The sequence below is a fragment of the Mangifera indica genome, chromosome 10, assembly GCF_011075055.1.
Source record: "Mangifera indica cultivar Alphonso chromosome 10, CATAS_Mindica_2.1, whole genome shotgun sequence".
NCBI classification, from domain to species: Eukaryota; Viridiplantae; Streptophyta; class Magnoliopsida; order Sapindales; family Anacardiaceae; genus Mangifera; species Mangifera indica.
The window spans coordinates 10917534-10935617 of NC_058146.1; the positions used below are offsets into that span (position 1 = coordinate 10917534).

The following is an 18084-nucleotide window of genomic DNA, read 5'->3' on the forward strand; positions in this document are numbered from 1 at the left end:
TTTCAATAATACAGCGAGCATCTGGCAAGAAATTTCAGGAGATTCTTGAAGAAATATTCGTTCGACCTCTAAATATAGAAGGGGAGATGTATGTTGGAATTCCACTAGGTACTTGTCAAACTCCACTTTCTTAATATTCTCATGTTACTTCGTACAAAGCTTACAGGTACATGTGTTCCAGCTAATGATCACATAAAGTACTCAGACACATCTTATTATTCTGCTCTACTCCTTGAGTTCCAGCTTGACAAAGTTACAGAGACCATCACCTCCCTACCAGTTTTCTTCAACATCTTGTACGTTTGCCGTGCTGTCATTCCTTCTTCTAATTTGTTAGCTGTTAAACATGCTAAATAAGGCAATGGAGACAAATTGCCATGAGATCTGCAAGATGCTATTTGTAAGTTTATTATAAATTGATTTGATTAGTTATTTTTGTTAAGAGTTGGCTGGTTAATTCCTTAATTTGTGTTGGCTCTTACTTTATAAAGTTTGTAATTTTTCTATTAATTGCAAAGAGAATAAAAGATACAGTACTTATGTTCTTATCTCCTTGTTCTTGATTTTGAAATTAAAATAGTCTAGGCCAATTAGTTCCAACACTTGGTATCAAAGCCATGAAAAAAAAAAAGAAGGAGGAGATGGCCACGAACGGATTTCAAACCCCAAAGCTTACAAAGCAAAACTATGATATCTGGTGCATCCAGATGAGAGCTCTCCTTGGATCAATGGATGTCTGGGAGTTAGTCCAAGATGGATACGATAAACCTGCAGATGCTGAAGCTGAAGATACGATGTCTCAAGAAGAAAAAAAGAGATGAAAGGAATGAGGAAGAAGGATAAGAAGACCCTGTTTACAATTTATCAGGGTGTAGATGAAAGCATGTTTGAGCTCATTGCCTCGGCAGAGACATTTAAGGAAGTCTGGGATCTTCTAAAGAAATCATTTCGAGGCGTAGAAAAGGTAAAAAAAGTTCGTCTTCAAACGCTGAGGTCTCAGTTTGAGACAATAAAGCAAGAAGGTTCAGAATCAGTGGCTGATTAATTCTCGTGAGTCATTGGAATCGTGTATCAGATGAGACAGAATGGTGAAACAATCTAAGAAACTCGAGTCATGGAAAAGGTCCTGCGGTCCCTGGTTCCAAAATACAAAATGGTGGCAATAACCATTGAGGAATCAAATGATCTGGAAAATATGTCAGTAGAGTAGCTCATGGGTTCTCTTCAAGCATACGAAGAAAGGTTTAAAGAAGATGACCAACCAGTCGAACAAACATTGCAGACTAAGTTGACGATGCGAGATTCCAAAAGTGAAAGTAGTAATAGAAGTTGGCGAAGAGGAAGAGGCCGAGGGAAAAGAAGAGGTTGTGGAAGACAAAATTATGGACAAGACAAAGAAGATGAAGTAGAAACTAACTACAATCAAAGGGGATGTGGTCGAGGACAAAGTAGTGGCAGAGGCAGAGGTAACAAAACAGAGATAAAGTGTTATAATTGTCAGAAATTTAGACATTATGCATCCGAATGCTGGCACCGAAAGGAAAACAGGGTACATTTTGTTGAAAAAGAAGAAAAAATGCAAGATGATATTCTGCTACTGGCCTGCAACAGTTCAAAAGCAAGTGAATCTAGCACCTGGTACTTGGATATAGGCGCCTCGAACCATATTTGTGGATCTAAAGAGTGCTTTGCTGAACTTAATGAAAGCTACTCAGGTGAAATTGTATTTGGAGATTTATCTAGAAGACTAGTAAAGGGAAAAGGTCAAATTATGTTGGAACTGAAGAATGGAGAGCACAAATATATTGGAGGAGTGTATTACGTACCAGACATGAAAAACAACATCTTAAGTATGGGGCAGCTACTTGAAAAGGGATAAGAGATTCAAATGAAAGATTCAACACTTCAAATACGAGACAAGAATCAGAATCTCGTAGCCCTTGTAAAGATGGTGAAGAACAGGATGTTTCCTTTATCCTTGAGTGTATGCAATCTGAAGTGTCTTAAAGCTTCGATTGAGATCGACTCAACCCTTTGGCACTCAAGATATGGACATCTAAATTATGACTCTTTAGATCTATTAAAAGGAATGGTAGCTGGGATGCCAAAAATATAGAAACCAAAACAGTTATGTGAAGTATGTGTCATGGGCAAACAATAAAGAAGCACCTTTCCAAGTAAAGGATCAGGAAGAGCTGCCCAGTAATTGAAGCTAGTACATTCAGATCTCTGTGGACCAATAGCCCCTGTTTCTATGAGCGAAAATAGATACATCTTGACGTTTACAGATGATTATAATGGAAAAACGTGGGCTTATGTATTAAAGGAAAAAGGAGAGGTGTTATCTAAATTCAGAGAGTTTAAAACTATGGTTGAGAAGTAAAGTGGAACCTAGATAAAGAAGCTGAGAATTGATAATGGAGGAGAATACACCTCAAATGAGTTTGAGATGTTCTGTACACAGTATGAGATAATGCACTAGCACACTATGCCTTACACTCCCCAACAGAATGGAGTGTCTGAAAGAAAGAACAGAACCATCCGTAATATGGTTCGATGTATGTTAAAAGAAAGCCACATGCCGAAGGAGTTCTGAGGAGATGCTGTGGTATGTGCAGTCTATCTGTTAAATCGTTTTCCCTCTAAAAGATTAGATGATGTAACACCTGAGGAGGCATGGAGTAAAAGAAAACCAAAAGTCAATCATCTGAGAGTTTTTGGATGTACTGCATATGCCAAGACACTTGATGTAAAGAGAACGAAGTTGGAAGATAAAAGCATGAGGTGTATATTTCTTTGATATAGTGAAGCTGCTAAAGGGTACAAGCTATATGAGCCAGTAAATAGGAAAATAATATGGTCAGCAGATGTTATCTTTGATGAAAAGAATTTCTAGAATTGGGATGAGCAAATAGAAAAGAAAGGAAAACAAACTGTAATAGAAATAGAAAAAGAACAAGACTTTTGGAACAATTATCCCAAAGTAAGAGCAGCAGGTGACTCAAACACTCAAAATAGGAGACGTGATCAAACAGAAGCTCAAGAAGTAGAAGGTGGTAGCCCATTAGCACGAAGAACTAAAAGCATTCAGGACATATACAACAATACACAGAGATTAGATACAGATGACAGTTTTTCTCTGTTTTGTTTATTTGCAGTTTTTGATCCTCTGACGTATGAGGAAACTTCACAAGAGGAGAAATGGATGAAAGCAATGGAGGAAGAAATTCAAGCCATTCATAGAAATCAAACCTGGGAGTTGGTTGATCTACCCAAGAACCAAAAGGCCATAGATGTGAAGGGATACAAGCAGAAGCAAGGAATTGACTACAATGAGGTATTTGCTCCAGTGGCTCGCTTTGATACAATTCGGCTATTGTTAGCAGTGGCAGCTCAAAAGAGATGGAAGCTATTTCAGATGGATGTAAAATCAACCTTTCTAAATGGCTACCTCGAAGAAGAAGTATATGTTCATCAACCTCCTGGATTTGTGGCAAAAAAAGAAAAAATTAAAGTCTGCAAGCTCAGAAAAGCATTGTACGGGTTGAAACAAGCTCCAAGGGCTTGGAATGCAAGGATTGATGCCTACTTTACACAAGTTGGATTCACTAAATGCCCACATGAGCATGCCTTGTACACAAAAATGGATGCTAATGGTGGCATACTGATAATATGTGTGTATGTAGATGATCTAATATTTACAGGAAACAATGCTGAAATGATTCAAGAGTTTAAAGCCTCAATGGAGAAGGAATTTGAGATGACTGATCTTGGACTCATGGCACATTTTCTTGGACTGGAAATAAAACAAAACAGGAAGGGAGTCTCTGTATCTCAAACCGGTTATGCTAAAAAAAATTTGGAGAAGTTTGGAATGGTGGATTGTAGTTCAATAGACACACTTATAGAGTTTGGGACTAAACTAACTAGAGAGGATGAAGGAAGGTATGTAAATCCTACTTACTTTAAGAGTTTGGTAGGAAGTCTTAGATATTTAACTTGCACAAGACCTGACATTCTGTTTGTAGTTGGTCTGGTAAGTCGATTCATGGAAGAACCAAAAAGTTCTCATTTGCTAGCTGCAAAAGAATTCTTCGTTACATTAAGGGGATTGCAACATTTGGTTTAATGTATCCTTCAGAACAAAGTCATAAGGAGTTAAGGGGCTTTAGTGACAGTGATTGGGCTGGTAATCCTGATGATAAGAAAAGTACAACTGGATTTGTATTCTATTTTGGAGATACAACATTCACTTAGACCTCAAAGAAGCAACCTATAGTTGCTCTTTCATCATGCGAAGCTGAGTATATAGCTACAGCTTCAGGGACTTGCCATGTTGTATGGCTAAGAAAGCTTCTAAAAGAACTGAGGTTGCAGCAATGTAGTCCAACAAAATTCTTCATAGACAACAAGTCAGCTATTGCTTTAGCAAAAAATCCAATTCATCACGAGAGGTCTAAACACATTGACACTCGATTCCATTTCATTCGAGAACAGATAAAGGCAGGGGAGATTGAATTGGTGTACATACAATCAAAGGAACAAGTAGCTGACATATTGACAAAGCCACTGAAGGTAGAAGGTTTTTCAGTTCTTCGAAGCAAGCTGGGAATATGTGATTTGAAGACTGAGCATGGTTGATAAAATGGTGATGATTGGCAAACGTGGTTAAGTTTCAAGTTTAAGGGGGAGTTTGTTAGCTGTTAAACTTGCTAAATAAGGCAATGGAGACAAATTGCCATGAGATCTGCAAGATGCTATTTATAAGTTGATTATAAATTGATTTGATTAGTTATTTTTGTTAAGAGTTGGCTGGTTAATTCCTTAATTTGTGTTGGCTCTTACTTTATAAAGTTTGTAATTTTTCTATTAATTGCAGAGAGAATAAAAGATACAGTACTTCTGTTCTTATCTCTTTGTTCTTGATTTTGAAATTAAAATAGTCTAGGCCAATTAGTTCCAACATAATTTACATTACTCAGCTCGTGCAGTCGCATGCTACTATACAACTCTAGCTAATGGGGGAGAGATTCCACCCTCACATTCCCCTTTATCCAATCCACCACTTGGCAGTCACCCTCACATCCCCAAATTTCCTGCACAAGAGAAGTCAAAAAAACCAAAAGGTAAGAAAAACAAGGATGTGCCTTCTACTTCAGAGAACAATACAAATAATAAGGCTAAAGATGCAAGTGGTGATGATAGCACTAGGCCCATAAATATGGGTGGCAAGATTTTTAATAACCCTAGAATCCATGATGTGTTCCTGGGTGTGGGTGAATATGAGCATTTGGCCTTGCCAAATGGGCAATTTGGACTGAGGTTTAAGAGGAATAAAGCTGCTGATGGATCAATTATCGGTTTCGGGCACTCAGGCATGGGTGGATCAACAGGTTTCTGTGACATAAAAAACAGATTTGCTATAGCAGTGTCATTGAATAAAATGTCATATGGTGCTACAACTGCAAGAATCATGGAGTTGGTTTGTTCAGAGCTCAATATCCCACTGCCGGTGGAGTATAGTAAAGTCAAGGACTTTGACAAGCCTCTCACTCGCTGAAATTGAGTATCTCATATTCCCATTGTATAAATTATATCCTCATCTTATATTGCTTCCACAAAAGCTGAATAAGTGTACATTTCAGTCAAGTTATGATATTGAATAAGAGAAAGTTGTCATTATTTTATCATCTGGGTTTGGTGGTTTGAATTCACAAGTTTAATTATTTAGTGATATACTGATATATCAGCAAAGCATTGTTGGGTGATAATAGCCAAAGCAACCTTACTAATAAAACTGATCTCATTGCATTGTTAAAAGTTTTACTTGCTTGTTTCAACTTAGAGAAATGTTTGTCTTGTCGATTTGTTGTCGGAAGTGTTTTTGTAGAGTTTTTTATTAGCTCGCATGCTAAATCTTCTATTAGTATGCAATGTGCTCAAGGATGTTTAAGGAATTATTTGGTTTGTCAAGTTTTACATGGAAAAAAATAATTTATTTTGTAATGACCTACTGTTATAAAAAGGAAGAATGAGTGAGAGAGAAATGGTTACTCTATTGAGTAATAATATAGTTATTTGATAAAATTTTATATGAAAATATCCTATATTTACAATTCCTTTTCTTAAGGATAGATTTGAGTCGAGTTGACTCGAATTCAATTATTGACTCGATTTAAATAAGTTTGAAACAAACTTAGTTTAGCGAGTTTGAGCTCAAACTCGAATCTAAGAATTTTGTATTATCTAGCTTGAGTTTGAATTTAAGCTTCGGGGTATTCGAATCGTCAAGCATATGAACATAAAAAATTTTGATATAAATTCATTAAAACAATGTCATTTTGGTCATTTTTAGTTCGATTACAATATCAAACCAAATTTTGCACCCTTACCCCTAAATCTTAATTTTTTACTGCATAATCTCAAGAAAAATTATAATGTAATTTCCAACTTAATTAATATATCTCTAATGTACCAAATTGAACAAAATGAACAAGTTAATTTTGAAAATAATTTTGTGGTGTCATGGAGGACTTAAAAGTCTCTTTGTATGGCCTAAATCAAACACCCAAATAGTGGCATGAGAAGTTTGATTATGCATTTCTATGTGATGGTTTTTCTTCTATTGAAATACATAAATATGTTTATTCTAAACTAGTTGACGATGAATGTGTGATTATATGTTTATATACATGTAGATGATATGCACATTTTCGGTACTAGTCTTTAGATAATACATAAAATTAAAGGATTTATAGCTTCTAACTTTGAGTGTTATTTTCGGTGTGAAATTAAAAGAAAGAATGATAAGATAATGCTATCTCAAGAACATTATATAAAGATATGTTTGGACATTTTGATGTCACACTCAATTGAAGAAAAACCGAAGTGATCTGATAGCTCAATATGATTATTCACATATTATTAGGAAATTAAAAAAATATACACACAATTCTAAGTATGATCATTCAACCACATAGGTCAGATTAATGAAAGATGTAACTGATTATAAGTATGTGATTTTTTATGAAAAGTCATAATTTACTTTATAAATAGAAGTTGATCCCTTCTCTGCCCTTTACACTATACTAACACTACAACACATTAATAGCAACAACTTACAAATAGAAAAACTTAAGTTATTTTTATCCATCATTAAATAAATGAGTCAAGTGAAAGAAATTAATATCTTTTGAATTCTTCATGATTTCTCTTTATGTTTTATACATTTCAAAATACAATGGATCAAGATATATTTATCTATCTTTAAACTATGTGAAAAAACATTAAGTTTAAGATTTACAGGATATAATGATTTGATGGTTAACTTATCTTCATGAATGAAATTGTGATTTACATACACATGATAGTTTGATGTTTAATTGTTTCTTTATAATAAATGTAATTATGACTTACATGTGGTATCAAAGCATGTTTTAAAAACTCATGTTTTTCCATTAAAGATTGTTGATTTAATATATAGTATAAATTAAATTTGTTTGACTGCATATAGAAGTAATAATATTGATTTGTGTATAAATGTAAAGAATGAGTCTTTGTATTACATAGACAAATAAGACATATTCTTCGTCTTTTCTTTTCTAAAGAACGCAAAATAAATGCATTAGAATTTGTAATATCCTTATTTATGCTCAAGGCACTAGTGTCATTTTCCTAAATTTTCATTTTTGAGTGAGTCAAATCTAGATCAAAATCAAAAATAGAATTCTGATTGGGTCAAAAATAAAAAGGGGCTTGGATTTGGCCACCCAAATATGTATTGACAAAAAATAAAAAAACAAAAAACAAAAATAAAACCCTAAATAAGGTGGGATGTATTGCATATTTAAGCAACTTACCACCAGGTTTAAAGGTGGATTCCGCCACTTTTCCTTCCCCATTAAAGTAGCAAATCAAAGAGCAACCGTCTGAGAACTGAAGGGAAGAAATTTGACAGGTAGGGAACTTTCTCTGACAACCAAAATCTTGAAGAGACAACCTATCGCCAAGTTTGTTGGAGCAAATTTTAGGTGAATAGGGATGCCACTTTCTTCTTTCAGATTTCATGAATCTCTTGGCCTTGTTTTATGCATGTTTGGGGTTAATTCTTGTTGGCTTTATGCATTGGACTTTTGTTGCAAACCTTGGAACAAAAACGCTTGAATCCTAAATATTTATGGATGAAATATGCATTTATAGTGTGTGCTTGTATATGTTGTGTACGTGTTTTTTTTTTGTATGAATTGTTGGTTTGATGATGGCCCCTTGGATGGCTTCTTGATGGCTAGAATCCTATGAATGAATACATGGTTGTATGTTGCTTGCTTAATTTTGTTAAATATATTCCTATTTGATCTAATTCTAATCAAATTTGATTCTAATTTAATCTAATTTTGATTAAGTCTGATTTTAATTTACTATTTATTATTTTTCCTATTTCATAAGATTAGAATTCTAGTTTAGTTATTTGTTATTTTTTTATTTCATAGGATTAAGATTTTAGTCTAGTTATTTATTATTTTTCTATTATATTTGGATCCACCAATGATAGGATGACCTGACTCATTTATAATTAACTGCCTAGGTTGTAGTTAGTCAAAGTTGAGAAAATGGTTGGTAGTTGAGGAAATATTTAAACGTCCCAAAACTGTAGAAACAACCTTCCCTATGCAAAAGAATTACACACTTTTTTTTTTGGTTCTTCCTTTCCTCCCAACACCAAAATAAACGAGCTCCTCTCTTCACAAAAATGCAAGTACATGAAGCAAACTGTGTTATGGATATGAAAGTAATAATGCATCATATGTTGTAGATCATCCAACAATTAATTCGATGCAATTTGAGAACATAATTAATTATTTTCATAATTTATAGAAGTGGCATTATTTTCCAACATTGGCATTAGAGTCTAGGGTTGATGAGTTTATTTTCCAACATTGATATCAGAGCACTATTTTGACACATGAAAGCACTTGGGACCATCTTTTGGTGTGTGACAACTTATGGATTATTACTTCAGGTGTGTCAATGTGCATGAATGCTCCTTTCCATATCAATGGGTCCTACTTCAGGTGTGTCAATGTGCATGAATGCTCCCTTCCATATCAATGGGTCCTACTTCAGGTGTGTCAATATGCGTGACAACTATTTTACACTCAGATCAATGCGTGGAACAAAATCAATGGGTCCTACATAACATAAAAGCAAGTAATACCTCATTTTGGCTTATACAAACACGTATTGGTATTTCAAAACACATGTTTCTAATTCATGCAAGCTTGTTGATTAAAGACCATTACATATAATATAAGATGTGATTAACTGATAATCTAATATATATAAAATAAAGATTTAAACTTAAAAGTAAGTGAAATTCTCTTAATTGGAAAAGAGATGATATATAACCTAATTATATTCATGCATGACCATTAGACTCTCGTAATAAATGATATTAGTTAAGACAAGAATGTGAAGAACTTTTGGGATTATGTGGATACATTATAACTTGCTAAAGAGCTGCGTCTAGTAATAAATATAAAAAAAATCCACTACTTTATTACTATTTCCAAATCAATGAAATGTGAGCCATTTGGCCTATCATAAAGACCTTATCGTGAATAAAGTTACTCAAATAATTGTATGAGATGATGAAATACTCTTAGTCATAGTTGTGTTGCATTTGTTGTATCACATATTATAAATGTTAAATATGAGAATTCTGAGATTTGTAAGATTTAATGAAACTCTCATCCAAAATTAATATTGGCACAATTAGATTGAATTTTAAAATGTCAAACATTTGAGTCATGGTAGATGACTGGGAGCATGGTGAACTTTTGATTTTGTGCCTCATGTGAGATATTTTAAATTTTAATGTACAATTATGATAATTGATGTGTATGTAATTGTAATAATTAATGTTGTGTTTGATATGTCTTTATGATCTAATTAACAAGTTATTCTAGAAATTATTAATTTAAATAAGGCCAAGAAACTGAATAGGGATAATTATAATGTATGATATTTAAAGTTACACTATATGTTAGATGAGCAAAATGTCTTCAAGTTCGTAAACGAGGTTATGAAAGAGCTGTAGCTGACTAAGGGGTAAAAACCCGAATAGTGTCTTACACAAACATGATATAGACATAAATCACGCATGTAAGAAGAAAGATTTCATTGCATCTGGTATCTCAACTAGTTCTACAAATGACAATCTAGTATACTAATACTAGTAATACCCAACTGCACATGTAATAAGAATGGTTTTGAAAGAAACGTTTGGAGAAATTGCAATCCCCAAACTAAAGTAGCTGATTATCAAATTTGACATATATAAGAAGGTCTTCAATAATTCGATAAAACCATGTCTGAGGGACATGTCAAATATGATTACAAAGTCGACGTCCATTAGACATAACTTGATAGATGAACAACTGATTCATGTAGGAATACGATATTTTTCCGATATTTAGGAACATATGAAGGCGCGCATGTGACCCATAATAAGAATATAAAGACTTTTGTTGATATTTCTCACCATATTAAGCTAAAGAACGAGTGCTTTGAGGTAGTTAGACTAGGTACTCATACATACGTTGCAGAGTTGAGTTCCAAGAGTTATTTATGGCTTCAAACGTAAGTGGTACAATTCTAAGAAAATGAAGGAGGTTGTATAAGGCTCAAAGTATAAGAACAAGCAATTAAAACAATATAGAGTGATAAACATGTTCGAAGAAGAGACAAAACCAAGATGACATGTCACAATTATAACAATAAGTGTTATTTCGCTTATGAATGCGCGAAGCCAAAAAAGATATTGTCTTATTCTACTTTAACTGATGAAACGTTAGTTTCCAGTACTATACAATTAATTAAGTCTCATTTTACATGGACTATAGATTTAGGAACCACAAACTGTGTAGCCCATGATAAAGGGGTTTTTATGGAATTTCATCAAATTTCAAATAGGCAAGATGGATTTATATAGGCAACAATTCTAAGGATGTAGTAAGAGGAATACACATATGTAAATTAGTTTTACAAGGTGGTCAAATCCTTTACCTATATAAAGTCCTATAAGCTCTAAATGTTTGACGAATTTTCGGTCTTAGTACTTGTTCTACTTAAACTAAAATATAATTGGATTTTCTTTAGGAACTTGGTAAAAATATATATAATAGTATTGACATCTACGGATTTGGTTTGTTGTTGAATGGTTTTTATTGGTTTAGACACCTTTATTATGATAATGATAATGCCAGTTTTTCATTATTTTTTACTCCAAAGGTATGGATGTGAATGCAAATAAATGACATGATAATTAAGACACATTGGCCAAGATAGAATGAATAGATTGCCTTATGAAGGTTTATTAGGAACTATCATATAACTTGAACTGCCTATATATGAGTATTGCCTTTTAGAAAAATTACTAGAAATCCATTTGACAAAGCTGAAAGAGCTTAACATTCTTTGTAATTCATATACTTAGTCATATGTGGTTCTATGAGTGCTAAAGCAAGGCATGTTGCCTTATATTTCATTCCTCTTACGTATGAGTATACTCGATTTGGTCATATCTACGTTATCTCTTATAAGTTAGAAGCAATAAATTGTTTTAGACAATATAAATTAGGTTGAGAATCAATTAGGCAAAAGGATAAAAGTTTTAAGAAGTAACTAAAGTTTTGAGAATTTGTCTAAAAACTTCAAGGAATTATGTAATGATAAAGGAGTAGTAATAAAACTAATAATTCCTAGAACTCTGTAACAAAATGGTGTAACAGAGTAGAGAAATTGAATTATAATGGAAACAGTTAATTTAAATGTGGCGTAGACAAATCTTTAACATCACTTTAGGGTGATATGTGTTAACTACTACCTAGGTATTTAACCGAGTGTTTATTAAATCAGTTACTTTAACTCCCTATGAGTTATTGACAAGTAGAAAACCTGAGTTAAATTAATTATGACTTCATAGGTTAGCAGTGTTTATCCATGACTCTTCCCCATAAGTTTGAAAAATTGGGACCAAGAGAAAGAAACATATTTTTATAAGATACGTTGAACACTCCAAAGGGTATGTGTTCACTAGGAAGGATTCCACTAGAATATTAATTTAAATCATATCAAGAGATGCTATATTCATTAAAGATGTTTTTCCTAGTTGGTGTGATATTGATATAAGTCTTTATTTATATGAGATGGAAGAATAATAGGGATAAGTACATCTTGACGACTATTAGTTGAGTCTCAAAAGGTAGTATCTATACTTGTTCTAGATAGTGGGAGCAGATGAGATTAAGCTTCAACCTATTTTGGAAGTAATAATTCTTAATTGCTTGCCTCATCCAACTCAACCTAGTAAAAACAGTGAGATTAAGTTCTAATCTATTTCAGATAGTAAGAGTGATGATCCTTCATAACATAGGAGTAGACATCAAAAAGTACCTAAATGACATTTTAAAATTGAAAACGAGGTTTTCATAACCACTCCCTAAGATGATAAAAAACCAAATTTGTAGTTTAGTTGATTTATTATTAGGTCAAAAACCTATTGGAAACAAGTGGATTCTCAAAATCAAACATAAGGTGGATAACTTAATAGATAGATACAACTTCATCATGTGATAAAAAGCTATACTCAATAAGAAGGTATAAATAACTAAGAAATGTTTTTGCAAGTTGTAAAACTCATTTCAATCTGTTTGATTCTAGCTATAGTGAAACGTTTGATTTAGAGTTGCATCAGATGAATGTCAAGATAACTTTTCTTAGTAGAAAACTTGACAAAGATACCTATGCAAAAAAATCTATAAATTTTGTTATTACAAGTCAAAAACGCAAAGTGTGTAAACTTTGAAGATCGATATTTGACCTCAAACAGTTATCTAGATAGTGGTACTTGAAATTTCACAAGGCTATAAAATCTTATGACATTAAGATGATTAAACATGACTACTGTGTCTATGTGCCGAAGTCTGATGATGAATTGTAATTTTATCTTTGTACATAAATAATGTGTTAATAGCTGAAAATGATTTGAAGTGTATGATGACTATTAAAGGTTAATTATCTATGAATTTTGACATGAAGGATACAAGTGTGCCAGATTACATATCAAGAATTAAAATTAAAAGGGATCATTTAAAGAAACTTTTGATTTTATCATAAGAGCATTATATTCAAAAGGTAACTAAAATGATTCAACATGGTAAACTGTAAACCCATTGATACTTCTTTGCCAAAAGGTGAACTATTCAGTCAAGAGATATATCCCAGAACTCAAGATGAAAGAAGAGAAATATCAATAGTACCCTATTTTAAATGTCGACAAACACTTTATGTATGCTATGGTGCGTACATGCTCAAACATTTGTTTTTGTTATCGAATTAGTTAGTCGATATCAGTTTAATCTTGAAAAAGAGCACTAGAACACTAAACCCATTTAAGATGATTAAGATATTTAAAAGGTACTGTGGATTATTGTTTATATTATCAAAGATCAAATTTGTGTTTAATTGACTTTTTAAATCCCCAGTTGGGGAGGTAATTTAAACCAACACAAACCCATTTCTAGTTATGCTTCCTTACTATAAAAGGGTCCATATCATAAAACAGTAAGAAATAGAGAAACATAGTCTTATCCATAATAAATACCAAGTATATAGCTTGTTTAGTGATTGCGTAAGAAACTATTTAGTTAAGAAGATTCTTATTGAATTTAGGTATACAAAATAATATTGTTAGAGTAATAGTTGTTCACTATCATATCAGGTCGGGATAGCTTTACAAAAGATACTAAATTTTATAGAAGAACCAAACATATCGACACTATACATAATTTTATGATTGACATCATTTTCAAGAGGAAAGTGAGCGTACAATATAAAACTACATATCATATGGTCACTGATCCTTTGACTAAACTTACTCTAAGAGATGTATATCTTACATATGTTAAATCTCTGATTGCATAAATTGTGATTGATAAATTGTTAAGCTTATATATTGTACTAGTGACACAATGTTAAAAACCATGAATTTAAGATCTTTTTTTTTTTTGAACTTGCATCCCAAAATTCATGTTCTTTCACTGTATACACATCATTTTATTTGAAAGCTCAATAAAATTATAATGTCACACAAGTTTAAGATTGGCTCACTCACATGAGTAGTCACCTTTGGTGTTGAGAAAGTGTGCAAAGATGGGACATATTTCTTCAGTAAAGTAATGCTAAGAGAGTGCAAAAAAAGGAGACAAGTTGCTCGAGAAATGAATTATTAATTGAAATGTCGCTTTGATGATTAATCAATATGAGGTCATGAATAGATAAAATTGATAATGACTTTGGATTCCCCTTGTCTAAATAACTTTTAACAATCAGATGTGAGTTCTTAATTAATATTTGTAAGTGTGAAGATGATCAAGAACTTAAGTAAGGTGTTAGGTGTAGTGACTAAAATAAGATCTCTACAGCGTTGATGTAATAACATTTATAGAAAATACACACTATAGCACATGTTTCATACCATAGGTGCATAAATGAGTTGACCAATTAAAATAGTGAAAAGATGACTCCCTGCTCATTCACTGTGTGAGACTTTGAGTTTCACCTTATTTTGATACCCTTAGACTCTTTACTGTTATTTCATATTTATTTTTAATGTTTATTACTCCTCCCAACACCAAAATACAAAAGTTCCTCTTTTCAAAAAAATGCAAGTAAATGAGCAAACTATGTTGTGGATATAAAAGTAAAAATTTATTGAATGCTTTGGATCATCCAATAATTAATTTGATGTAATTTGGGTACGTAATTAATTATTTTCATAATTTACAAAATTGGTATTATTTTCCAACATTTTCCTATTTTATAGGATTAGGATTCTCGTTTATACTACATTGTAATACTATATATTATACAATATTTCGTCAATAATGTTAATTTGATTTATAACCCAATTCATAATTCTACATGGTATTAGAGTGGTTAATATCCATTTTTGGCCTTCAGTTTTGAAAACTGATTTTTCTTTTTCCCTAGCCCCTACTCTCGTCTTTTTCATGATTGAGCTTTTGTTCTTGTCTCTCTCACAATTGAGCCTTCACTTTAGTCTCTCTCACGATTGAGTAATCACTCTCATCTCTCACATAATTAAACACCAGCTCTTATCTCTCACACTATTGAGCACCTGCTTTTATCTTTCTATTATTGGTCGTTTTCTCACCCATACTATTGATGTCCCATCATTTCTTTATTTTTGAAATGAACCAAGTTTTTTGTTTACTGTTTGTCTCTTTTTTCTTTTAATGGCTAATTCGAACCTTTTTTCAATCATTATTAATTCTACTACTATGGTTTTATTTTCAATCCCCATTGCCTTCAATGGTTTGTGATTCTCTTTTTGGAAACATCTTTCTTCTATCTTCGCTCGCATGAGATTGAGCCAACATAAGCCCAACCTTTCCCTCTAACGTGTTCTCTCTCTTCTAAAACAATTGACTTTTTAGTTTTTGTCTCCGATTGTAGCTCTGAGAGCTCCTGTTGTAATTATAAGGGAGTGTTAAACATATTCCTATTTAATCTAATTCTAATCAGATGTAATTCTAATTTAATTTAATTATGATTCAGTCTGATTTTGACTTGTTATTTATTATTATTCCTATATCATATGATTCGGATTCCAATTTAGTTATTTATTATTTTCCTATTTCATAGGATTAGAATTTTAGTTTGGTTATTTATTATTTTTCTTATTTTAGAGGATTAGGATTCCTGTTTAGGCTATATTGTAATACTATATATTATACATATTTGGGCTAGATGACAAGCCATATTCAGACTAGAAAATTTACTTATCAGAGATGTCAATGACTTCTAAAAGGTACCCATGCAAGTCTCACACATGCTCTTGAACATAATGCATTTGAGTTATGAATCTAGATTGGAATTTGAGTTGAAAAATATGTTGCAAGTTACCTAACTGCATACGTCATAAGAATGTATTATACGAGTACTAGTAATACTAGACTATTTCAACTTATGGAGGTGTGTGGGGCCATGTTTTGGTGCGTGATAACTTCTGGATTATTGTTTCAAGTGTGCCAAAGCGTATGAATGCTTCCTTCTAATATGCGACAACTATTTTATGCTCAGATCGATGCATTGAACAAAATCTATGGGTCCTACAAAGAGTAAAAGCAAGTAATACCTCATTTCGGCTTATGTAAACACGTATTGGTATTTCAAAACACATATTTCTAATTCATGCAAGCTTGTTAACTAAGTACCATTACATATAATATAAGATATGATTAACTAACAATCTAATACATACATATACATATACATATATATATAATAAAGATTTAGACTAAAAAAAAGTCACATTCCTTAATTGGAAAAGAGATGATATATAGCCTAATTATATTCATGCAGGACCATTAGACTCGCGTAATAAATGATGTTATTCAGGACAATAATGTGAAGAACTTTTGGGATTATGTGGATACATTACAAATTGCTAAAAAGTGACGCATAGTAATAAATATAAAAAAAAACCCACTACTTTATTGCTATTTCCAAATCAATGAAATGTGAGACATTTGGCCTATCATAGAGACCTTATTATGAATAAAGTAACTCAAAGAATTGTACAAGATGATGGAATGGTCCTAGTTATAGTTGTGTTGCACTTGTTGTATCACATATTATAAATGTTAAACGTGGGAATTTTGAGATTTGTAGGATTTAATGAAATTCTTATCTAAAAATTAATATTAACGCAATTGGATTGAATTTTAAAATATCAAACATTTGAGTCATGAAAGATAATTAGGAATATGGTGAACTTTTGATTTTGTATCTTATGTGAAATATTTTAAATTTTAATGTGCAATTATGATAATTGATGTGTATGTAATTGCAATAATTAATGTTGTGTTTGATATGTCTTTATGATCTAATTAATCAAGCCATTCTAGAAATTATTGACTTGAATAAGGCCAAGAGACTGAATAGGGATAATTATAACGTATGACATTTAAAGATACATTACATCCTAGATGGGCAAAATGTCTTCAAGGCCGTAAAATGAGGTTATGGAAGAGCCATAGCTGATTAAGGGGTAGATATCCGAATAGTGTCTTACACAAACATGATATGACATATGTCACGCATGTAAAAAGAAAGATTTCATTACATGTGGTATCTTGACCTGTTTTGTGAATGATAATCTAGTATAGAGTACTAGTAATGCCCACTGTATATGTTATAAGAATGGTTTTGAAAGAAAAGTTTGGAGGAACTACAATCCTCAAACTAAGGTAGTTGATTGTCAAATTTGACATATAGAAAAAGGTCCTCAACAAGTCAATGAAATAATATCTGAGAGACATGTCAAATATGGTTATGGAGCTGAAGTGAACTAGACACAACTTGACAAATGAAATATAGGTTCATGTAGGAATATGATATTTTCTTGCTAGTTAGGAACATATGAAGGTGCATATGACCCATAATAAAAATATAAAGACTTTTGTTGACATTTCTCATAACATTAATCTAAAGGACGAGTGTTTTGAGGTAACTGGATCAAGTACTCATGCATACGTTGCAAAATTGAGTTCCAAGATTTATTTATGGCTTCAAATGTAAGTGGTACAAGTCTAAGAAAAGGAAGAAAGTCACATAAGGCTCAAATTATAAGAACAAGCAATTAAAACGATATAGAGTGATAAACATGCTAGAAGAAGAGACAAAACCAAGATGACATGTTGCAATTGTAGCAATAAAGGTTATATCGCCCGTGAGTGCACGAAGACAAAAAAGATATTGTCTCATTCTACTTTAAGTGATGAAACGTCAGTTTCCAGTACTATACAATTAACTAAGTCTAATTCTACATGGACTCTAGATTTAGGAACCATAAACCATGTAGCCCATGATAAAGGGGTTTTTATGGAATTTCATCGAATTTTAAAGAGATGAGATGGATTTATATAGGCAATAATACTAGGGGTGTAGTAAAAGGAATAGACATATGCAAATTAGTTTTGCAAGATAGTCAGATTCAAA

The 18084-nt window shown here is 32.3% G+C and overlaps 1 protein-coding gene across 1 annotated transcript; it reads left to right on the plus strand.

Moving 5' to 3' along the window:
* Positions 1-1213: 1213 nt before the first annotated feature.
* On the plus strand, positions 1214-1879 carry LOC123226731. Its single transcript, XM_044651263.1, has one exon. The coding sequence runs from the start codon at positions 1214-1216 to the stop codon at positions 1877-1879; it is 666 nt and encodes a 221-aa protein (XP_044507198.1).
* The last annotated feature ends 16205 nt before the right edge of the window (positions 1880-18084 follow it).

Coding starts and splice junctions, on each gene's coding strand:
- LOC123226731 (XM_044651263.1), top strand. CDS start 1,214: ATGGGTTCTCTTCAAGCATACGAAGAAAGGTTTAAAGAAGATGACCAA.